Source organism: Pipistrellus kuhlii, unplaced genomic scaffold (assembly GCF_014108245.1).
Source record: "Pipistrellus kuhlii isolate mPipKuh1 unplaced genomic scaffold, mPipKuh1.p scaffold_m20_p_2, whole genome shotgun sequence".
Taxonomy (NCBI): Eukaryota; Metazoa; Chordata; class Mammalia; order Chiroptera; family Vespertilionidae; genus Pipistrellus; species Pipistrellus kuhlii.
The window spans coordinates 23,746,365-23,771,628 of NW_023425515.1; the positions used below are offsets into that span (position 1 = coordinate 23,746,365).

The 25,264-nt window shown below is 38.4% G+C and overlaps 1 protein-coding gene across 2 annotated transcripts in view; it reads right to left on the reverse strand.

Annotated features, from left to right (window-relative positions):
• SERPINI2 (serpin family I member 2) overlaps positions 1–25,264 on the reverse strand; it is a 32,539-nt gene that overhangs the window by 1,821 nt on the left and 5,454 nt on the right. For both annotated transcript variants that reach the window (XM_036447773.2, XM_036447774.2), the window contains exons 3-8: positions 23,336–23,566; positions 21,602–21,796; positions 21,006–21,198; positions 11,467–11,564; positions 6,729–6,815; positions 2,743–2,832 (exon numbers count right to left, since the gene is read on the reverse strand). In XM_036447773.2, the coding sequence (XP_036303666.1) occupies positions 2,743–2,832; positions 6,729–6,815; positions 11,467–11,564; positions 21,006–21,198; positions 21,602–21,796; positions 23,336–23,566 (894 nt within the window). The remainder of the gene's footprint in view (positions 1–2,742; positions 2,833–6,728; positions 6,816–11,466; positions 11,565–21,005; positions 21,199–21,601; positions 21,797–23,335; positions 23,567–25,264) is intronic.

Genomic DNA, 25,264 nt, shown 5'->3' on the forward strand with positions numbered 1-25,264 from the left:
TGAAAGAATTCTAACCAGTGTACTACTGTCAGTTTCAAAATCATAATTCACTACTTTCTCAGAAATGACACATTTCATATAGCATGTTTCACCATTTTGTTCTGAAAGTCTTTAAAACTGTCTTATATCCTCAGCCCCTCAGCCCCTCAGCCTAAAAGATTTTAAAAAAAGTATTTATTTCCCAGGGTGTTCAGCTTAATAAGAGCTTTGAAAGACTATACTAATATATAAAACTAACCTGATAGAAAGATACAAATAATGTGTGGATTTTGCATAAAAGAACTGTTTGACTCAAAACAATGTTTAAATTTAAATAAAAATTGGTTGTATTAAGTCTAAAATCACTCATCCTCATACTTCTGAAATTGTTAAATGAATATATTTTATATTAGAGCATTAGTAGTCTACTATGTTATGCAAAATCATCATTTTTGTTCATCTAAATAGTTTTTTAGTTCACTTGTGAGAGAAAAATAAATAAATAAATGAATGTATATTGTCTCAAAATAACAGCCCATTCTACATTTTACATGGCAATAATTTATAGCATCTAATAAATGAGTCACCATTTATTTTAAATAATACTTTAAGGGAGTAACCCCAGTTTAGAAAGTTTCATTACAATTAAGATCATAAAACAGTAGAATTTGTCATAAGGTCTGATAATGTGAAGCCTTATCACAAATAAATAAATAAGTACTTTATTTTGGGTTTTGAATGTCGCTGCTGTTTAACTGATGGCTATTTCATGGCCTTAGTCATCAGGTTGAACATCACTATTCAAAACAGAGGGTGAACATCACTATTCTAAATGCCATTTATTTCCTTGTTCATCAATGCTCTATGTAGCTTCATTTCATTCTGTTCTCCATATTCAATAATTACATACTAATTGTAAGAAATTAGAGTTATCCAGAGGTCAAAGATGTATTGATCAAGTGACATACTCAGAATATCTTTGAACACTGACACATCTAGTACTGGAATTGCAGTTGTGCTCATGCAGTTTCAGCAAATCTAAAACTGCCCCACTGTTCCCAAGGCAAAGTTTTCAGAAGTTTCTGGCGTCTAAAAGAAGAGACAGGTCCCAGCCAGCATGACTCAATGGTTGAGCATCAACCTATGACCTAGGAGGTCATGGTTTGATTCCTGATCAGGGCACATGCCCAACTTGGGGGCTCAATCCCCAATAAGGGGTGTGCAGAAGGCAGCCAATCAATGATTCTCTCTCATCATTGATGTTTCTATCTCTCTCTCCCTCCCTCTCCCTTCCTCTCTGAAATTAATAAAAATATTTTTTAAAAGAATAGACTGGCATATTCTTTAGGGAACCAATAACATTAGTATCCCTAACAATTTACTTAATCTAACAGATTTAGGTTCTGAAATTAAATGTCTTCTGTCCATGTAAACCAAGCAAATTTTTTTTTCATTTTCCTTTATTTATTTATTTGGTCATTCACTCAATCATATTTATTGATTTGTTCATACTTAATACTTACATGCCAGGCACAGTGCCATAGACTTCATATGTCCTCTTATTTAAATTTATGAGATGAGTACTTATATTATCTTCATCTATATATATATTCATATATATATAAGAGCTAAGCAACCAGAATGACCAGTTGCTATTATGCACACTGTGGTGGCCAACTGGCCTGATGGGTGCCCTGATTAGTTCCCCCACAACCTCCGACAGGCCCTGTGCCTGGCCGGCACCATCACAGATCAGCCTTATCCACCCTATTGTTGGCCTGCCGAACCCCACCCAAGCAGGAATTCATGCACCTGGCCTCTAGTATAGCAGATAAGGACAACAGGACCTAGAAAGTATAAGTTATTTGTATTACAACTATTAGTTAACTGAGCTTGGACTTGAGCCCAGGTCTGATACCCAAGTGCATACTCTCAATCTCTAGGGACACTGATATTGTGTGCAGGGCACTCAGCCAAATGCTGGGCTGGATACAGAAATTAATAAACAATGATTTCTGCTCCTCTCTGGTTTATAACTTCACATGGACTGGAGTCCTAAATATAAATACATGTAAAGAAAATTCCCTCACTATATCATACTCCTGACCTCTCTTTTTCAAGAGAAAGTACAGATATATCTACCCAGACAAGCTCCATGTCACATGTTGACATTGTGTCAAATGCCAATCCAATCCTCTACTATCACCTCTACCTTTTGCACCTAAGTGCATTATCTTTTACCAAAGGACCAAATTAGAGATTTGGAATTATGTTTGGCTCCCCTTACCCACTTAGAACCTATACCTAGTCTCACCTACTTTTTTATAATCTATCTCTGAAACTTCACAACTCTGCAACTCCCAATTTTTACTATAGTAACATCTTAGAGAGTTGATTTCCAAGAAAAAACAGGTCCTAGCCCCTCTCTGCCACTTAGACAAATTACATAACCTCTGTTCAAGCGTCTATATTTTTATTAGTTAAATATATAACCTATTGGAATGATGAGAGCTTTAGAAATAGGTATTTTAAATGGTTAGCAAATGGTTAGCACATGGTTAACAGCTATGTTGGCAGTTATAATTACCACTGCCCTATTTTAAGCCCTTGACATCTCATAAAATAGAATGTCTGATATGAAATAGGCACGCAACAGATATCCATTGAAACAATAAGTGGTTCAGGTATGTAGATTACAATTGGTATCTAGGAATAGGTCCATTTAACCTAAGTAGCTCCCCCAGGAAATTCTCAAAAAGGTACCTGTTGGGATATTCTTCATAATAAACAGAAATGGATGATTTGCTATAAATTGGTTTGGAGCCAGGCTCATGATCACAGGGATTTGGACTCCTACAAAACAGAGACAACAGTTATTTGGATGTTCACATTAAAAGATCAGCAAAGAAACTTTTAAAAAGCAGTAAAGAAAATACACCCATAATACTATTATATGCTATTGATAATAGACAGGAAAAGTTATCTTGTTTGAGGAGTTAACATGTGGAAAAATTACCATTTTCTAAATGCAGAGAAGTTTGAAATGAATTTAAAAACCAAAGAGCAGAAGAATAAATATTGGATCACTCAGGGACTAATTCTAACTTCACATTTATGCTCAACGAAGAAGAAATCCACATACTAGATTCAATTTTAGTGAAAGCAGTTGAAATATTTCATCTTTAAATGGTAATTTTCTGCTCAGTTTTTATTTACACTACATGATTTATTCTTACAAGGTTCTAAGTTTAATTCCTGTGCAGATATGTTTGCACTTTATTTCTATTCTTCAGGCTTGTGTAATCACATCTGAGCTTAATTTTTTTTAACTTACCTTCCCAAAATTATTCTATGAGCTGGAAGCTTTTAGGATTTGTGCTGTCCGTGTGTGGGAGTTTTTTATTATGAGATTAGAAGCAGAGACTTGCTGCCTTAACAATTAATAATATTTACTATGATAATTTATACCATGATGTTCTATTATATCATTTGTCAATGTTTATAATGGGTGAATTTGAGTGATTAAATTTCTTTCTTTATAGAGTAAATATTTCTACACTCAATTTTTTATGTTTCCTTTGCCAACAATACAATGACTTTGTATAATTTTTAGGCCCATGAAAATATCATTTTAAAAACATATACCGTGTCTTTAGAGTTGAAAAACAATTGAACAAAAAACCAAAACGTTCCTCTTTACTCTTTGTTTGGGGTGTGCAAATTAAACTGACAAAAACAGAGTAACAGAAGACATAGTTTATTTTTTTAATCCACATAGGAATGTTACAGAAAAGAAGTAAATACCCAAATGGCTTGTTATGTAGACTCATTTTACTGCCAACCTCCATCTCCTGTGATAAAGGTCCAATTTATGTCCTGCTCTTAGGCAAATTGAAACGTGTAGAGAGTTCTTTTGGTATCCCTTGTTTCTTAATTACCTTTGGTTCAAAATAGTATTTCTGCCAAAGTGGCATATTTTGGGGTGGCATATTCGGATCCCTTTCACAATAAAACACAATCTTAGCAACATGAAATGCAGAGTACTGCCTTATCTGGATGATCAGGGCTCTGTTGCCCAAATTACCAAGGAATACAGGCCCATGTCTGAATTAAAGTGATTATCAGAAAAGCACAGCCAATATAACTTCCATTCTCATGGGTGAATACTCAAGCTTTTTTGTTCTTCAGCAACCCCTGATCAGATGCCTGGAAGTTAACATACTCCTGCTAACTGTTCTGAGGTAAAGCACATTAGGGTTACTACTGATCCCCAAGTGATTGTGACAGTCTCTTAGAGAACTCTAGACTTAAATTGAGAGCCAGTGGACAATAGCAGAGAGTATTCTGAGCATGACGTTAGGAAATTGATTCAGTTCAAACTTTGCTGTAAATTGATAGTCTGACCTCAGGCAAGCCACTTCACTTTGTTGGGTCTGTTTTTCACCAATATAATGAAAGGGTTAGATAATGATCTATAATAACTCTTTTGGTTCTATGTAAAAGCAGCTGTAAAATGTGTCTACATGGAGAGTAACTTCATACCAATGCAAACTTTTGATTTTTCCAAGAAGTGAAATATTATATCCCCTTCAGTGTAAGTTCATTGAATACAGTAATATAAAATCTTTCAGGAGATGACAAAGTGAGAGTCCAGTGTGTGACACCCAGATTTCAAAACCTGGTGATACTACATTACAAATTATTTAAGAAATTCATCTATATCTATATCTATATCTATATCTATATCTATATCTATATTTATTTATCTATCTACCTATATGTCTATATTTATGTATATATAATATATATATATACACATAAATATGCAAGTACATATATATTTACATATATTAGAAGCCTGGTGCACAAATTCGTGCATCATTGGAGTCCCTCGGACTGGCCTGTGGGATTGGGCCAAAACTAGCTCTATGTCATCCCCCAAGGAGTCACAAATTGTGAGAACGTGCAGGCCAGGTCAAGGGACCGCACCAGTACATTATCTGGGCCAGGAAGGGATGTGGCCAGCTGGGAAAGGACCATTGGAAGGCTCCAGGGCATGTTGCCCCCATTTTGCTCAGTCCCAATTGGCCGGACCCCAGCAGCAAATTAACCTACCAGTTGAAGCATCTGCCCCCTGTGATTAGTGCATGTCATAGCAAGCAGTTGAGTGGCCTTAGCATATCATTAGCATATTACACTTTGATTGGTTGAATGGACAACCAGATGAATAAACTTAACATATTAGGCTTTTATTATCCTACTAGGAGCCCATTTCAGGAAGATTCCTGCAAGCAGCTGCTGCAGCCATGCACACTGCTACCACTGCCCACCCTACACACCCTGCCCCGCCCTGCCCATGCTTTCCCTCTGGCAGCCGCCTTGCTTTCTGCTTTTCCTACCTCTTCTTTCTACACTGTCTTCAGTCTTCATTCCTCCCTTCCTCAGCATATGCATATTAACCATCATCTTTGTTGGTTAAATTGCATACTCACTCTGATTGGTTGTGGGCATAGCAAAGGTAAGGTCAATTAGCATTCCAGTGCACAAATTTTCATGCACCTCTAGTATAGGATATATATAAACTTGTAAAAAAAAACTATCAATGTGGCAGTTTAAATAATATGTACCGTTTATATGATATATTGGTTAGAACCCAAATAGTCTAAAAAATTAAAATAGAGATATGAAGGACCCATTAAAGTTACTTCCTAAATTTATAATTGGATTTAAGGTTTTTCCCTTATTATTTTTGAGTATCTCTTATATACTGTATATCATAGTTATTATTCAAACTTCCATTTGTTCAAAGAAATATATCATAAAAGAGTGGTTCTCAAACTGTAATGTGCACCCAAATTACCTGGAGACCTTGCATTTTTTTTTGTATTGATTAAGAAAAAAAAGGGAGAGAGAAAGAGAGATAGAAAAATCAATGATGAGAGAGGAGAATCATGCCCCCCACCGGAGATCAAGCCTGGGCTTGTGCCCTGACTGGGAATCAAACTATGATCTCCTGGTTCATAGGTCGATGCTTAACCACTGAGCCATGCCAACCTGGTGGGTCTGAGGCTCTGCATGTCCAACTAGTTCCTGAGTGATGCTGCTGATGCTAGTCTATGCACTACACTTGCAGTAGCAAATATAGGCTGCCAGCCACTGCAGACACTAGTTCTCAAACCTGGAAGCACATTGGAAACAATCAGGGAAACTTGAGAAAATGCTGGAGCCTGGATCTTATCACCAGACATATAGATTCAATTATTTTGGACTGGGCACAGGATTTTTAAAAGCTTTCCAGGTGATTCTGCCATGCAGCTAAGTTCAAGAACCACTGCTTGGAAATAATGACAAGAATCAGTGACAAAAGACCTACTTGGTGGGATGGAAGAATGAAATTAATACAATTATTTAAGGGTGAGCATTCCTGAACAATAATGATTTTATATCTGAACCTAAAGTTTTCCCTTGCACATCCTATGTGCTAATTGACAGGTAATCCAATTTGCAAATACGCACTTATCAGTGATGGGCCTCAACTCCTAATCAAATCTCTTCCATTTGCATTAAGCTATGGCAGGATGCATGCACACCTTATACAATCAATTTCTTTTTGTGTCCTACAGAGTCCTAGACAGCAGGAGTGAAAAATGAGATCAAAGTACTGCAAAAATGCCAGCCCCTAATGCTCATTGCTCCCCCCACCACCACCAATCTTTCCTCCCAGCTTGTTGTGAAGCCCATTGTCCTACCGGTAGATCCGGCGGCTTCACTGCCATCTTCATTTACCTCAAAGAAAACTTGTTGCACGACTTGGGAAACATACAGCTCAGATGAATCTGTTGGGAAATATGAAAGCATATTTAAGTGTTAAAATTCAGAGCCATTGCTTATTGGGTTCCAGGTTAATTACATTTTCAAGTGAACAAAGAAAAAGGAAATAAGAAAACTCTTTCCAAGTTAATTAATTTGCTAGAGAAAAGGGTGGCTTAGGTTTAGCTTCGGCAGAAATGATACAGAGACAGATACAGAGAGACCAACCGTGGCCAAGATATAAAAGGTAAAGACAGAAGGGTAGACTCCTCCAATCAGATACCCCATTAAGTGAAATATTGAATGGACAGCAGCTTTGCTCTCTTTAGCCATGGTCTATAGACAAGAAGAAAGAAGCTTTACAGATTCGAATTAATTCCACCCTGTGTTTCCAACCTCAAAGCCGCTTGTCTTTTAAATTCTGTATCAGTTTGTTCTAAGTTTAAAACAAAATTTACTTTTCTTATACACTGGGGAGACTATAAAAGTCTTAAAGCACTTCAGTAAAATCTGTCATAATATCACTTCAGAGTATGCTTCAAAACCTGTCAAATGTTTCAGTGTAAGATGGTGTCACACGACATTTTGGTCTGGTGTGGATACGAGCTGGGAGAGAGGCCCCTCTTCTCTCCTCGGTGGAACTGGTATGCGTGTGTGTGTGTGTGTGTGTGTGTGTGTGTGTGTGTGTGATAAGTGTTCCTGGCACCGTGAGGATGGCCTCCTTGAGAAGGGAGGAGAGAAATCATGAGTTTCAGAAACCATCGCCATCCTGCTCCCGCAACATTCAGCAGAGAGACAACTGGAACATGGCCCGTACATTCAAGGGTGACAGGAGGAAATGGGCCTGGAAACTTTCAAAGGAAGGAGAAAGGGAGCTTGGTGTCCCTGAGAGAGAAAGCTGATGTGAGACAGGTGGCCTCCACCAAAGTCACCAAATATGAAAGCGTTCATGAAGAAATGCCTTAAAGGGGAACTAGCTTTGCAAGCTTACTGGAAAGCAAACCACCTCAGGCAAGCTAGAAGTCTTCAAAGGGACATTTACATTTCACTAAAAATAAACTCCAAATCTCTTATGATTGCATCTGGGCCTGATGACTTTTTATCATCAACTACCCACCTGTCCTCATGTGGTAGCTTCAGCTATAAAGTGAAGCAGTGAAGTCTTAACCCTAGCTCTTCCTCAGGCCTGTTAGCTCTCAGGTTATTCAGGTTTCAGCAAAAATGTCCCTTCCTAATAGCAGTCTTCCCTCACCCTGTCTAAGGATGGAGAAAAGGGGGCATCCACCCCATTGTGTAGATTAACTAGGAAGCAGGAGAATGTGCTTTAAGGTCAGAAGAAAAAAAAAAGGCATCATATAAATAATAGCCTATATAATAAAAGGCTAACATGCAAATCGACTGACCACCAGGGGCCAGACCCTCAATGCAGGAGCTGCCCCCTGGTGGTCAGTGTGCTCCCTCGGGGGGGGGGGGGGGGTGGCGCTCAGCCAGAAGTGGGGCTCACGGCTGGAAAGAGCAGCAGCAGTGGCAGGAGCCTTTCCTGCCTCTGTGGCAGCCACTAGGGACCCCTTAAGGGATGTCCACCTGCCAGCTTAGGCCTGCTCCTGCAGGCGGACATCCCCTGAAGGGTTCCAGACTGTGAGAGGGCACAGGCCAGACTGAGGGACCCCCTCCCTCTAACCCCCCAATGCATGAATGTTGTGCACTGGGCCTGTAAGATAGATGATAGATAGATGATGATAGATGATAGATAGATATAGATGATAGATAGATAGATAGATAGATAGATAGATAGATAGATAGATAGATAGATTTTTTTTTTTTCAGAGAGGAAGGGAGAGGTATAGAGAGTTAGAAACATCAATGAGAGAGAAACACCAATTAACTACTTCCTGCACACTCCCTACTGGGGATGTGCCCATAACCAAGGTATGTGACCTTGACCAGAACTGAATCTGGAACCCTTCAGTCCACAGGCCGATAATCTATCCACTGAGCCAAACCAGTCAGGGCAAAAGGCATATTTTTTCTCCATGATTGCCTGGAATATAATAGGATTCATACAGAGAGCACAGAGAAGAGGACCTAGGGGCCCATCCCAACAACAAAGCCCAAACTGATGACCAAAAACAGACGCAGAGACAGAGAAGCATCGATCAGACATTAAAACCTAAGAGGGAAGGTAGGGGATGGTGGGGGTAAGGAGGAGAGATCAACCAAAGGACTTATATGCCTGCATATAAGCCTAATCAATGGACAAAGACAACAAGGGGGTGAGGGCATGAGGGGGGGGAGGAGGGATAAGGACATATATGTAATATCTTAATCAATAAAGAAAATTTTTAAAAAATAGGACAACAACAACAACAAAAAAGTAAGTGGGAAAGGAGTAGAGAATTTTGTCCGTTTTCACAATGTCACAAGACCAGTGACTCTGCCTCTTGGACTAAGCAGCTTGGTTTTGTGTCTTATGTCTTACCACAGAGAGGACCTAGAATTGGGAAAAGAACAGGACCTGAGAGGTAATAGGCCAGAACAAAAATTCTGGGTTCCATAAACTCAGTGTTTTCTACATCTTTGTAATAATGCTATCCCTTAATTTTCTATAAAAATTCTAAATGACTATATCAAATTAAAAAATAAAATAAAAGCCTTCTTTGCTAGAAGATGTGCAAATAAATATTACTGTGCCATTGTCCCACTTATACTTTTTATTTAGCATTTATGGAGTAACTTCTATGTTCCTAAATATGACAAAAAAGGAATAACAGCTAGAAGTCAAATCGTCACCTCAAAATTTCCAAAGTAACTATGAAAGCATTTCATGTAAGATTTGTGACCTCCATGAGTACAGGATAGTGCCTCTTTTGTGTAAGTATCTCATAGCACTGGTTGCTGGGCCAGTTCTCAGTGGCCTTTAGTGATTGCTTATTGCACAAATAAAAGGTAGGGATGGCACGGAAATCACTCTTTTCCTAATGACCAGGAATAGTGCCATCCTTGGCTCTTCTTGGTCTATTTCAGGCATTAAGACAGAACCAATGTAGTTAAAACAAATCCAATAGGTAACTCAGGAGAGAAAGAGCTGAAAATGTTGGACATTTATTCTCTGCTTGAGGAGTTCTCTTGCATAAATTCTTTTATGAAACATTTTAAAGGTATTTTCTTGACAAATCTGCTAGTTATAAAGAGATTTTATTGAACTCACAAATTGCTGGGAATTTGCAGAGTGAGTAGCTGTTTGAAATGTCTGGAGTAGAGCAAGTAAGCTTCCAAAAGCGAGAAAAAAGTTTAAGATGAAGAGGTGCTGGGGAAATGGCTTCTTTTATTTCAGGCTGATGAGTGGCTATGTTCCAAGGCACACTCAGATAGCATCCTGTTGCAGTATTTAATGTTGACTGTCTCATTTCTGATGCTGATAAGTTTGTCAAAGAAGTTAGATCTTTCTGTCACTGTGAGAACAAGTAGCTAAATCGTGTGTTAAGGTGACAGTGAACTTCTATGTTGCCTGTGTACCCCACCCAACCGCTGCACCAGGAAAGCTCATTCTGTTTATTTACCCATGTAATTAATGAGTACTTCTTCAAAGTTCATAGATTTATATAAGAACTAGAGGCCCAGTGTATGAAATTTGTGCACAGGTAAAGTCCTAGGCCTGGCTGGCAATTAGGGCCGATCTGTGGGGTGACTGTTGGGGTGATTGGGAGGCCCCACTGGCACCCGCCTTGGCTGCCCTGGGGCCTATGGGCTGGGAGCAGCTCCTGTGTTGAGTATCTGCCCCCTGGTGGTCAGTGCACATCATAGTGACCAATCATTCCACCAGCCATTCCTCCATTTTGTCAATTTGCATATTAGGTTTTTATTATATAGGATACACAAAATTTCTATGCCATGATACAAAAGCCCATCAGATAGACAGGCCTATATTATTAGGACTCTTTTTATAAAATAGAAGACTGAATTTAAAAGGGGGTAAGTAACTTGGGACTAATTGGTCCTCCTCATTCTTTGTGTGTGTGTGTGTGTGTGTGTGTGTGTGTGTGTGTGTGTGTGGTGTGTTTGAACAAATGGGTATTGTTAGGATGAAAAAAATTAAAAGACTGTCTTGAGTTTGTTGTTTAATTGAACATCTTAACCCTGCACAATTTCCCAGGTGCAAGTTAGCATAAGGATTCCATCTCCCTAGTTTTGTTTGTCAGTCCCAAGCTAAATGCAAGCTGCAGCATTACAATTTCTTGATTATGTTCGTCATTCAGCATGTTGTGAATGCCTGTTTCATGGGCTCTGATATTACCGAATTAACATTTGCAAATTGGTTTATAAGAGTTTTATTAGCTCTGCTCAGATGAGAGACTCAAAGTTGTAATTCCCATTGTTCAAATAAAAAAATCCAAATAGGGCCGAAATAAAAGCCCGTATAATACTTTACCTACGTAGTTTCATTACAAGCATGGTTGGAAGGCTTATCTAACATTCGAAAACGCTTTCTGGTTTTCATTAAGGAAAAGTACTTAAATGCAAAATAGAGTGTTTACAGACAACTCAGTGCGATGATATTTATTTATTGTGATGTGTTTATTTCCTGGGACCCAGCACTCTTTTGGTATTAAAACCAGTCGGTTAGCATCATTACTAAGAAAACATATTAACATACTGTCAAATTATTTATCATATTACCTGTTATTCCAGAAAGGTCACAGCCACCACTAAATATTTCTGTTATGTTCAAAGAATACAAAGTCTCTTTGAAGTCCAATTTTTGTTCCACTTTAAATCTGTTAAAAACAAACAAAACACTGTCAGCATTTGCTACTCCCATTGTTTTTTTAATCTATAAAGTGGACAACTTGGAAGAAATCATATTGTGAAATCTTGTGTTTTGTTTTCATTATCCCAGTTACATTTTCTTACATTTCCACACACCATATTTCCCCTGCTCCACTTAGCCATTCTGGGTTACTAATAACTTGTTTTCTATATAAATGGCTGGTGGGAAGGGACGAGAACACTAGTTTTTGAGTAACAATTACCCAACTAAACAGGGTGAGCATTTTAAGTTTCCAATTGCTTGGCTCTTTCCCTAGATGTTTAAAGGTTCCCCTACAGCAACCATTTACACTCAGGTGTTTTTCACACCATCCAAGACTCTTCCTGGCAGATGTCCAGGATGTGATGAGGGGAGGACAGGAGCCAACAATCCTTGGAGGAAACTGTGGGCTACTGAGGTGCAGAGTGGCTTTAATCACCTATTATCCTCCTCCCCATCCATTGCCATAATTGAGGCGACTTCCTCCCGTTGTAAACTCACCTAATATATTTTCAAATAAGCCCAGTATGTGGTGTAAAACATTGAAAGGGAACAAAATATCTCTCAAATGAAATAAAAGATAAACATTATAGGAGAAAAGCAAAAATATCCACTACTTCTGATTCCTGGCAGTACCCTGAGAGGCCTCAACCCATTCATGTCCTTGTCAGGGAATGAGAAGGATTTGACCAGCATGACAGAAAGATTCAGCAAAACACAGGAAGGTTTATTAAAGCTGCAGGTCACACTTTAGAAGTGAAAATGGGCAACCTGGGAGAATGAAGAGAGCCAGTGAGTTTGGATGGAAGGTCTTTATTAAACGTGGGCAAGGGTGATCCTCTGCTTCTGCAGCTGGTTGCTGGTGGGAATCATACTTGTCTCTCCTCTCCAGCAATTTCCTTTTGGTCCTCCCACTTATAGGAAATTGGGGAGAAGGAAGCAGGGAAACAGGTAAGGTCCTGTCTCTGAAGGTCCTGTGATGTTCCAGATAAGATGAAGATTAAGACTTTTGTTCCCTGTTCTAACTTTCCTGCCTCACTTCCAAAGCAAGGCCATAAGATAGGACTTCAGATTCAGCTCTCTTCTCCCAGCTGATGTGAAGAAGGACCTGACTCTCTTAAGCACAGAGCCATGATTCCAAGCCAATAGCAATCATTGAACATCATGTTGGCATTTTAATAATAATAATAATCCTATATAATAAAAGCCTAATATGCAAATTGTCCTCTTGACTGGGAATTCGACCAGGAGTTTGACTGTTCGCTATGATGTGTGCTGACCACCAGGGAGCAGCACAGAACATGACAGGCATTGGCAATGCTATGCTGGCAGTGGGCAGCAGTAGAGGCACTCAATAGGCCCCAAGAACAGCGGAAGGGTGGGTGGGGACCGGATCACCCTACCGAGGGCAACCAGCAGTGGTGGCACTCCCAGGCAGTGAGGGAGAAAGGGCAAATAGGAATATTAAAATATTTCTTCCAATTATTTTCCTTTCCATGTGCCCAATCTATACACTGGGTTACTAGTAATAATAATAATAATAATAATAATAATAATAATAACAACAACAACAACAACAACTTATACTCACTGACATTATAGATGCTCAAAGCATCAATTTGCATTTGAAAACCAGGGTGGAAAATTCGTTTATGAAAGAAATGAGTGTGAAGTCCTCAAACAGGGAGCTATGTATATTCCTACATCAACCAAATTCCCAGACAACTCCTGCCATGTTGCTCTGTCTGTGCCCTGATGAACATTTGCCCATGTTCTCAGATTTGGATACAGACACAACTGCTCAAGCACAGGATTCTTGCTTAGTTAACAAGGTGGTCCACATCTGGGGCTAGACATTGACTTGGGCAATCAGTCTAACAGTCTAATCATTGTTTTAATTGCCAAATACTGAACAAGCAAGCTTCCTAATTATAAAGTTTCAAAATAATGAATATGCTGTGGCAAAAACGTACTGGCCCTAAATTAATTTTGGTAAAATATTGTGCTTTTTGGAAGATATTAACTCATACAAAACACTAGCTAACTGTCAATGGGCACAAGAGGCACATTCAAATCTACTGATAATGAAAATAGCTTCTTTTATACCGACTGCTTTCAACTTCTTTCTCTGAACTTCCTACTAAGAAAGATAATATGCAGGATAATGGTTTTGAGGGTTTGTTTGTTTTGTTTTGCCTCATTATCACACTCTATTATTAAACTGAATGGAGTATGGGCTTTTAAAAGGCAGAGAATAAATGTTCCACCTATAAATTGACTGTGGTTTTTTTTATTTATAATAATACAAGTACTGCAAGACATATTACAAGTTCCAATAATGCCTAATTATCACCAGAGTCATTTAAGTAACAGTCCTGCTCATAATATAGTCCAATGAAACCTACAGCAATAGAAACCCACTTAACTATTTTAATCTACAACTAAGTTCTAATTTCCATAATTATTAGAGCCATGAATAGTCATATGTAAAGTAGCACTTCTATTAATATAGTTTATAGTTTTTAATCTTCACATAAACCCCAGGAAGTTAGCATTATTATTCCCATTATTATTCCTATTAACATACAGCCTCATTTTTTCCTGAGTTCACTTTCACCCACACACAATTCACATTCACCATCATATAGATCCACAGTTGGCCACTCCTGGGACTGATTTATAGCTCAGCAAGAATATGATACTTCATGTCCTACGGTAAGAATTCTCTTTTTTCAAAAGTCTCCTTGCACTGCTGCTCCACATCTTTTATCTTGTTGCTCATTCTACCAGTGATCATCTGCTCTGTTCTATGATCCCTCATGGTTGCCTTGCATCAAACTTGTGTTCTGACTCTTGCAATTTTGACTCTCCTATTTGTTCGCTATGTATCCTCAGGCAAGGGGTGTACCTTATCTATAACCTGAATATCAAAATAGATCTCTATCCAATTTATTGTGGGGAATGAATGAGATATGGTAAAAGGAAAAGCATTTTGAACAATGCTGACACTGCAGTAGATGCCCTATAAATATTAAAAATCGAGTTAGAATAACAATAAAAACAATAAGAGTTAATAATGAGTTCTAACATTTTGTACACACTATCTTATACTAGAGGCCCAATGCATGAAATTAATGCAAGGGGGATGGCCCTTGCAGTCCCGGCTTCACCCAGAAGGATGTCTGGAAGATCGTTTGGCTGTCCGATCTAATTAGCATATTATGCTTTTATTATTATAGATAATACTAACGTCAATCTTAAAAAGAACATATTATCATTATCCCTTTTAATAATAAAAAAGATTGAGTAAGGTAATTAAATTTATAGTTAGAAAGTTTCAAAACTCTTGGTCTTCAATATTATGCTCTAATTACCTTGAACTGGTTTCAACAGTTGAGAAAAGATACTGTGAGATGCCACATAAGTAAATGTTTTTTGAAAATACCTCTCAGAAATAGTATTACTGTTGTTTAGTTGTTACTATACTTTTGAAAGAACTATATATGGTATTTAACAAATTTAAATACCTGGACTATCAAAAATTCAATAACAACTATGAAGCTTCCACCAAGGAAATATATATATATATCCATATACTTGCTAATAATTTCAAGGTCTTTAAGGACTCTCTAAAGTCCACTCCAGAGCTCTCCAGAAGTCCATAGTACTTAGTTAAATACTGTTACAAAAGAACAAGAAGTCAGTCCTCTCATTTTCCCAGTAAGTCAAGCTTGGAAACTCAACACATTCTTGCCCCTATCTAGTTAGTCACACACTCCAGTGTCTTTCCTCACCACCAGTTCCTTGCTATTCCCAGTGAAGCTTCTCCCTTTAAACATTCATTACTCAGTTATAAAATCATTGCAGTAGGTGTTTTACTGATTTTTTGGGTTTACCATATCCTGAACATAACTACTATTCAGATTAAAGCAACATGCGTTCATTGAACAGCTACTGTTTTTCAAATGTATGCTCCGTGCTGGGGTCACAGAAAGAAAATATTCATAGCTCTTGACATCAAAAAGTTCACAGTCCAGTGAGAAAGACAAACAAATAATTTTTAATATAACTGCTATGCAGAAATAAACACAAGGAACAGGGAGACTTTTCTCAGCAGGGAGAAAGGAAGATGCTGTGGGATCTTGCATGAAGAGACCAAAAAAGCTTTCAAAAACTCAAACTTTGTTTTAAAGACACATAGTAGTGATCCAGAGAATGGAGGTATGGGGGATAGAGAGTTGGGAAAGAATTCAGGCAAGCTATTCAGCATGAACAAGGACTATTCCTCTAAAACACTGCTTCTTACTCCATTATCCTACTTGGAAATTTTCAGTAACTCCCCATTACATATAGGACTTACCCATCTTGATTCCTCTAAAGCCCAGCTCAAGTTCTTCCTCTTTCATGAAGCTTTTATTTACAATTCCAGTTTCTAGTGCTTCTTCTCCCCTCTTCTCTCTTCTTTTTAATAAACCTCCTAGTGCTTATTGATTATACCATTTCTTTTAGAGTTTACTGTGCATTATTGCATGTTGTTAGTAAATTTCTCATGCAAATCCTTCACGACTCCATCTATCATCTTATTGATAGGTAACATGTCTATCACTTTGCATCTGTCCTACTTCCTTGTCTAGAGTGCTGTCTCAATTAATCTGTGCTTCTGGACAGGATATAAAGTTTCTAACATGTAGAAGAAGAATAAGACTGAAAGGCTATAAGCCAGAAAGCATGGGAACTTTTCTCATCTCCTAACACTTAGTCTAATGTCAATCAATTAATTTTTTTGAATGACTAAGTTTCCTTATCTCTGAAATACAAGATATAACCAAGTCAGACTGATTATAAAACCATAGCATTAAGTATCCTATATAATAAAAGTCTAATATGCAAAGAGATCTAACAGCAGAACAACCAAACAACTGGTCGTTATGACATACGCTGACTTCCTGGGGGCACTCACGGAACATGGCAGGCATTGACAGTGGTGGGATGGTGGAACAAGTGAGTGGCGGTGCCAAACTAAGGCAGGGCACCAGTCACTGTCATCTGGGTGAGTCTCTGGTGGTTACTGACAATTCTTTGCTTCCACATGCCACAGTCCCGCCCAGCACTGGCACCTGCTGCTGGCCCCTGGCACTGATCCACATTGCTTGACACCATCAATGTGTGCGAGTGGTGGCTGCCGGCCCCAATTGCACTTGAGGGCTTCTCCACCTCCCCCTGCTCCTGAGGGGCAATTGGGCCTGGCAGCTACTGCTTGCACTGGCTGATGGCACCAGTCTCAATCACTCCATACCATCAGCAGGTGTGAACAGAACCAGAGCTGTCAGTGCATGGGAGTGGAGGCGGTGGTGGGAGCAGGGCTGCCAGCAGACAGGGGACCAGGGGCCATTGCAAGAGGGGCTGGGTGGTGGGAGGGAAGGATGGGCCCATCGCAGCCTCAAGGCCTACAGTTCCTTTCAAGGTGCACGAATTCATGCACTGGGCCCCTAGTTAAAATATAAATGCCAAATGTTTTACAAATTTAAATTGATATATAGATAAAAATTACTTGTTTATTTACCTTACTTACATGTATTAAATGATTGTTTTTGCCCATATACATAATCGTAAAAACACATACAGAGAAGAATCCAACATAACTCAAATGTATGTTAGACTCTTCAATCTGAGGAAATTTGACTATTAATGTTTATAGGATCCCATATTACATTTAGACAAAGAAAGATGATTATTTTAGCTGTTATCCAATTGCAGAATAATGCCCAAAATTAGATATCTGGTATGTTATTCATAATAAACACCAGAAAATACCATAGTATTTTTTTTTTAGATTATGCTCTATCTTGTTGCTCTTGATTCTTAACTAGTATACATCAAAAAGTGAAAGAACTATTTCTTAAACAGTAGTCACTCACATGTTCTTTCCTACTATCGCTTATATACAAGTATTATAGATAAACTTTTCTCTCTTTAGCATTTACTAAATTTTGCTTCCAAAGAGGCTTTATTTTGACTTAGAATAACAGAATTTATTATACTAGTAATTGATGTTATGGGTGGAACTGTGCCCCTCTTTACATGTTGAATCTCTAATCCCCAGCACCTTATAATGTGACCTCATTTGGAAATAGGGCCATTGCAGATGCAATTAGTAGGCTGATATCAGACTGGAATAGAGCAGGCCCTTAGTCTATTATGACTGGAGTCTTAATAAGAAAGGATAAATCCACAGGAAGAGAGATGACCATGTAATAATAGGCATCTGTAAGCAGAAAAACAGCAAAGATAATGGATCATCACCAGAAGCTGAGAAGCAAGGAAGGATTGTACAGAGTTCCAGAGAGAGCATGGCTCTTGATGTTGGCTCTCTAATCTCCATAACTGAGAGAATAAATTTCTGTTGTTTTAAGCCATCTGGTTTGTGGTGTTGTGTTACAAGAGCTCAAACAAACGTACCTGATTGAATTGTTTCAGTTTTACTTAAATCTTCATTAGTTTGAAACCATAATGCATCCGTTCAGATATAAAAGAACCACAGCACTGAGTAATAACATATAAAATTGTCAGTCTACTCAAAAGTATTTACTGAGCCGGTAGAGGGAATTGGAAGGGAGATTGGAGACATGATAATAAAGGACAAATAAAAAAGAGAGTGAGAAGAAAAAAACATTAAAAGTAAAACTCAGATAAACATTATTTGAGAGCAGAAAGAACAAGAGGTAAGTTAGGGAGCAGGAAAATTTTACAGAGACAAATAAATAGAATAGTGCCACAGGGGTTTTAAAAAAAAGATTTTCAAGAAACACAGAACAGTTAATAATATTTGGAACAAGAGCCCACAGTTAGGATGAAAAAATAGGTTATGTCTTTCTCCAGGACATTATAAAAGATAAAAGAAGAGATGATTAGCAAAGACAAACACATTTTGAGGTAAAGGGTAGAGAAATGAGTTTGTATGATGATCTGTTTTCTTTAAAAAATAGGAAACTGGGACATATGTTGCTTGACAGAAAAATCACATATAGTGCATGAAGAATAGTGGAAAAATTTTGTTGTGGTGTGGGTGTTAGAAAAGAAAAGACTTGTAAATGTGGAGTCCCAAGTTCCAGCCTTGGTGAGGCCAGAAGTGATTGCTTTCTGGGTTTTGCTAAACAAAATCAGTAGCTGAGCAGCAGGAGTAGTTTTTTAGTGGATTCAGAATTGAGAGTGGTTGGAGATAGCATTAGAGCGCAACGAAGACTTAAGAACAAAAACACTAAAAATGGTTGGTGAAAGAATGGTTGAAATAACTAGGTGGATCTTGATTATGTGGAAAAGAAGAGAAAAGCCATGAGGTTTAAGAAGCCAAGGGCAGGAAGAAAGGCACACAGACCATGCAAGCCTTATTGAGTATGAAGAAAAAAAAAAAAATCTATATATATAAAACCCTAATATGCAAATAGGCCAGAACAATACAACAACTGAATAACTGAACAACTGGTCGCTATGAAGTTCACTGACCAGCAGAGGGCACATTCAGCACATGGTGGGATGGTGGGCATCGGCTTCAGGCAGTAGAGTGCAGAACATAGTAAGCATCGGTCACAACGGGATGGTGGAGCAGGTGAGCAGGGGTGCCAGACCAAGGCAAGGGTGCTGGTCTCTGTCACTGAGGCAAGCCTCTGGTGCTTACTGAAAATTCTTTGCTCTGGCACACCACTATTCCACCTGGGGCTCACACCCGCTGCCAGTGCTGGAGCTGCCCCTTGCACCCTCTGCTGGCACCCAGCACTGGCCCCGAACGCTTGGCAGTGTCAGCAGGTGCAAGCAGCAGATGCTGGCCCTGATCACCCCTGAGGTCTTTTTCACCTCTCCCTGCTCCTGAGGGACGATCAGAGCTGGCTACAGCCTCTCTGCCAGTGCCAGAACAGCCGCTCGCATCCGCTGCTCGTGGTTGGCTCTGATTCCAATCACTCAGTGCCATCAGCAGGTGGAAGCAACAGCTGCTAGCCCTGACCACCTCTGAGGGGTTCTCAACCTCCCTCTGCTCCAGTAGGGTAATTGGGACAGCAGCCACTGCTCACACCTGCTGATGGTCCAGCCCCAATTGCTTTGTGCCATCTACAGGGGGACCTGGGGCCACAGTGAGAGGGGCCGAGTTGGAGTGGAAGGGATGAGCGGAGACCTGCCCCTGTGCCCACTGCAGCCTTGTGGCTCCCAGTTCCTTCCACAGTGCATGAATTTGTGCACTGGGCCCCTAGTTAGAAATAAAATGATAGGATATAATCTATTAGATACCTGTTTCTTTAAAAATTCAGATAGAAACAGACTGTCAAATTACAGCTGGAAGGCTGGGGAGTGTTGGGGAGGGAGGGAAATAGATCAACCAAAGGACTTGTATGCATGCATATAAGCACACCAGTGGACACAAGACACGGAGTGGGGGAAGGGTATGTGACAGGGGGTAGGGGAGGCTGGGGGAAGGTCAATGGGGAAAAATAGATACATGTACTATTATATATACATATATATATGTATATATATATATATATATATATATATATATATATATATATATGTATATATAATAAGTAATTAAAAACTCAGATAGAGTATAAATTAATTTATTTGGACACATCTTCTCTCTGAAATCTCTCCTATCTCCTAGAAGTATATTAAGTCACTAGAGAACCAGTGAATAAAATTCGTGCACTGTAGGGTCCCTAGCAACTGCTAGCTGCCAGCCGGGTACTCCCTCCCTTTCCCTGGCCACCTACCATTACCAGGGCCCTCCTCCCTTCCCCCAGCTGGCCCTTCCCCCTGGTTGAACTCCCAGATGAACTTCTGATTGAGGGGACAATTTGTATACTATGCTTTTATTATATAGGATTATTGCTTACTGAGCATGCCTTTGCAATTTCCATTTTGTATTGACTACCTAAACTGATCTAGGAGTCTATGTATAACTCAGTGACTGTTAGAGCATTACCTGTCAAAGGTGATTTAGCATATCTTTTAATTATATAGTATCCTAAGCATTTAGGAGTTTTTGTTTTTCTTAAACATAATAGAAGATAAATATTTTAAATTCTAATCATGAAAAAAATTGGAAAAATAACTTTGTATAATAAAAGAATCATAATTTATTTTAATCCTAGCATTCTAGTTTGAAGTTATATTTCTTTATCCCTTTGAGAGAATATTGGGGCACTTAAACACCGTCCTGCTCATGGCAACACAATACAGGCAATGTGCAGACCTACCTTTGTATCCATAACATGGAGTAAGACTTTCACTTGCATCTTCCTTTTCAACTTCTGCCTACCTACAGTCTTTCCAAGCATTCATTAACGCTGAGCCGACCGACTGAATTCAAATTCCTCCATAAGTGAAAATATAACAACCAGAATAATAAAATATTACCAACCTAGGGAGGCTTATTTCCACTTCCTCTTCTTGCATCTCAGAGAACCATTTTAAGATTAGATCGGCAGTAATTTGTTTTTCCATGTCTTCTATATTCACCTCTTCTGCAGGAAGTATGATGATTAAACTGAACTCATCATCTTTATAAGGTAATTCCAAAACCTGGTACTCCATGGAGGATTCCGAAAAATAACCTGCAATAGAGAAAATAAAATATGAAATATACTTGGCAATTCCCAAAGTCATGCTTTAGAGTGTGATTCCCCATCTATACTAATAACAGAGGAATATGCAAATTATCCTGGATGCCATCACATAACGATCAATCAGGATGGGGGCAGGGCCATGGTGGTGCTCTGGGGGTCTCAGCATGTCTGCGTGCAGATAGGAAGAGAGAACAGATAGGCAGTTAGGGCAATCAGGCCAGGATGGGAGGGCAGTTAGGGACATCAGGCAGGCAGGCAAGTGAGCAGTTAGGAGCCAGTAATTCCGGATTGTGAAAAGAATCCTTGATTGGAGATGGTGCAGGCCAGGCTGAGGGATCACTGCCACCCCCCCAACATGCATGGATTTCGGGCACCAGGCCTCTAGTATTACCATATTTTGTTCTCAAAAGAGCCTTCATCATTGGAATTTTGACTGTTGCACCATCTTTCTTAGTGAAATTCATCAGCTCTGTGCCCTCTTTTCTGAATTTTTGTTTCCAATCCCCCTTGAAATAAATAGCATTCACCAGGATAAGCCGAGTTAGAGGGCCAAATTCTTCCCCTGAAAACATGCCTTTAATTTTTCCTGTAAAGGAGGTGGAAGAGGAGGAAGGGAGAAATATGCAACAACTTAGTAGAAATGCTTTAATCAAACTAAAACAACTATTTATTTTACAGACCACTTGTGAACAGGATGCTTCTTACCTAAACACAGCAATTTTGAAGGTAAAGAGGAGTACTATTAAATAATTTTACTTAGGAATGGGTACGAATGGGCCGAAACCGGTTTGGCTCAGTGGTGGAGCATCTGTCTGCAGACTGAAAGGTCCCAGATTCAATTCTGGTCAGGGGCATGTACTTGGCTGCAGGCATATCCCCAGTAGGAGGTGTGCAAGAGGCAGCTGGTCGATGACTCTCTCTCATCGATGTTTCTAACTCTCTATCTCTCTCCCTTCCTCTTTGTAAAAAATCAATAAAATATATTAAACAAAAAAAAAAAAAGAAAAGAAATGGGTACAAACGGGATTCTGTGGGAAACAGGAGATACAGATTATCTTAGGCAAATTTGAAATGACCTAGTAATGAACTCTCTTTAGCAAGATTATTTCTGTAAATTGCTTTGCAGACAAAAAAACAAAAACTCAGTATCCTTTCCTGCATAGCTACCGGTATTTTCAAAGTTTATTTCAAGGTCTTCCAGTAGGTCAATCAGAATTACTACATTAATGGGTACACTCAGCCTTCTACTCTTGCAGCTACAGTCACTGACCATTGGAAGAGACACGTATGGAGCTGCCAGAATGATTTTTATCTAAAAAAAAAACAGAAATGAATATCTTAAAGTTATGAGACAAAAGCATGTTTGGGTGCCATGGAGCCGCCGAGGAATGTGGACACAGCTCACCATACGCCACCTCACGTTTTCAACTTATGGTTCCCATCTCACACTATCACAATTTTTTATAGCAGAATAAATAAGCAAAGAAGCAGACTATTGTAAATTGAGGACCAGATGCATGCTTGTCACTACACATAAAATAATCCTGAAATTTTTAATAACATCCTCATTTTAAATGAGACATAGCTTAGAACCTGTTAAAACTTTAACTCATATGTAGAACTTTAAACTTATGTTCGTTCTACTGTTCCATGTTATAGGCCCTTTGAAAATTTTGCTGGCTTGTATTTAATTTAAAGTTAAGATTGCCATGTTTATAATAGGACTACCAACACTTATTATTAAACATTAACACATCCAATGCAGATGTATTAGTTATTTATATTATATGGGTGGAGAGGAGCATTTAGGATTGACAAATCTAATATCTTGCCAAAGATATTACTTCTGTTGTCATACTTTAAAAATCTATACTATAACAAAAATTATGATTAAAATTATTCCATTAAGAATTCCACAAATGGGTGTCTTTAAAAAAAACGTATCTGTGTACTTTTCAAAGCAGCTCACAATTATCTCTCGGTTTTAGAATTGAGTATTAATTTAAATAGCAGGGAAGAAAATTTCCAGTTTAGTAGGAAAATATTCAACCTTTGTTTACTTTAAGGTATTAAAACCCATGAATACAATCTCAAATAACGATTTTACGAAAATGGGAAACTTTACCATCTGTTTTGCTTTCTACCCAGGCACTTATTGTCTCTGCACAAGCCTTCGCATTCTGAAAGTTCACCAGTCTTATGGCACTCTGAAAAAATTTCTCGTTGCCATGGAGATACTGTTCCTTCACAGTGAATCCTTCTTGAAGGTAGAGGGCATTGGCAAGATTAAATGTAAATTCTTGTTTTTTCTTTGAGGTGGCAGAGAAAAATGACTTCAGTGCAGAAAATTCTTCTCCTGAAAAATAATTACAATGTATACTGACATATTGGAAACATAAAAACAACAGCTTTTCAGCTTTGTTTCTAAGCAATCTGATTCATAGAACTACTTTTTGCACCCTTTCTAATAATCCTTTCTAATTTAGTATAACTAATAATCCTTTCTAATTTAGTCTAAGTATTTTAAGCATTTAGCTCCTAGAATATGCCTTTCCTAGAGAAATCAGCTCTTAATAGTAAAAAACAGGCCTGTGTAAATTTAAAATTTGTGCAAAACAAGAATACACATTTCATAGTCTGAAGGGAATTATTTATAGTCAAATTTAGCTTATTTTTAGTTGATCAAAACTTATCTTTAGAATCTCATTTTTTTGCATAACATGCTGTATTTATGAAAGGGGGATGCTAATGGATGCTGATGAGGGGGTATGACAGTGATTAGAATTCTCTTCAATATTATTTTAACTTCAGCTTAAGAATTACTTCCTTATGAACAACGGTACCCGTCCAAGATTTGAAATTTACTAGGCAACCCACATAATCATCTCTAGAGTTGCATAATAATCAGAATTGCCTATTTCTTCAAGTTCATGAATCTGTATACTTTGGTTTTCTACATAGACAATAAAAACTTTTAACCATCCCAACTACAACAACTAGCCAAATGAGCCCATCAGAATTAGCTAAGACTCAGCACTGGCCTATTATTTATTTATCGTTGGGTCATCCTGACAGCAGTGTTGTCAGGAAGGTGCATGCGCCTATGAGAGTATTCTGCGATTTTTTTATCAGTGGCTTCCTAGTCATCACCAAAGGGTCCCAATATTTTTTATTTCCTTCCGCCTTAATCCTGAAACTCAATCATATAGTCTGGGAACTGTATCTCAAATAAAAGGCTTATTCAGGGCCTTTGTTATATTTTCTGTTAAATACTGAAAATACCACTTTTATAACATCAAAGTTGATATATATATAATCAGTTTCTATTGAACATAGATAGTTTATCATTGTAAGAATGCCCATTGAATAAATAGATTTAAAAATTATTACTGAGAGAAACTTCTCAGTGTCAGGCGTGTGTGTGTGTGTGTGTGTGTGTGTGTGTGTGTGTATAAACAATTTATCAGCCCATAGGGCATCTTTGTGTAAATATGAAAAGATGCCTTTCCTGGGGAGCTATAATCTCATGGCCACTTATCTTGTCCAGCCAAGTGGAGATTACATTTCAGTCTCTGCTCTCCTCTTTTTTTTGCTCTCTTGTGTAGGTACAGTCTAAGCAACCACACAGAGGGCTCTGGAAAGTATAGTAAATTATATTTCAAACTATAATTCCCCATTCATGGACACAGACACACATAAAATATTTTAGATATGAAAACTTCATCTAAAGAATTTGGGTAATTCTTTACAACCTTGGAATTCCTTAGATAAAAAAGGGAAAAAGTTCTATTGTCCTTGTTAATGCAGTGATTTCAGATGCAATCATTTCTTGTTATCTGAAGCTAAGAAAAATGTCTCAGTAGTCTGGAGGCTACAAAAAAGACTTCTGAGGGAAGGCATGAGAGCTTCTCTAAAAGAATTAATTAGGGTCAGAAATAATGTGGCAAAATTTGAAGACAGTCTTCAGGAACTTGTTCTTCATCTTTAAAGGAATGGGGGCAGATGGGGAAAGGAGAAGGGAAGAAAAAATACTTCCAGATCATTTGTCAGAGCA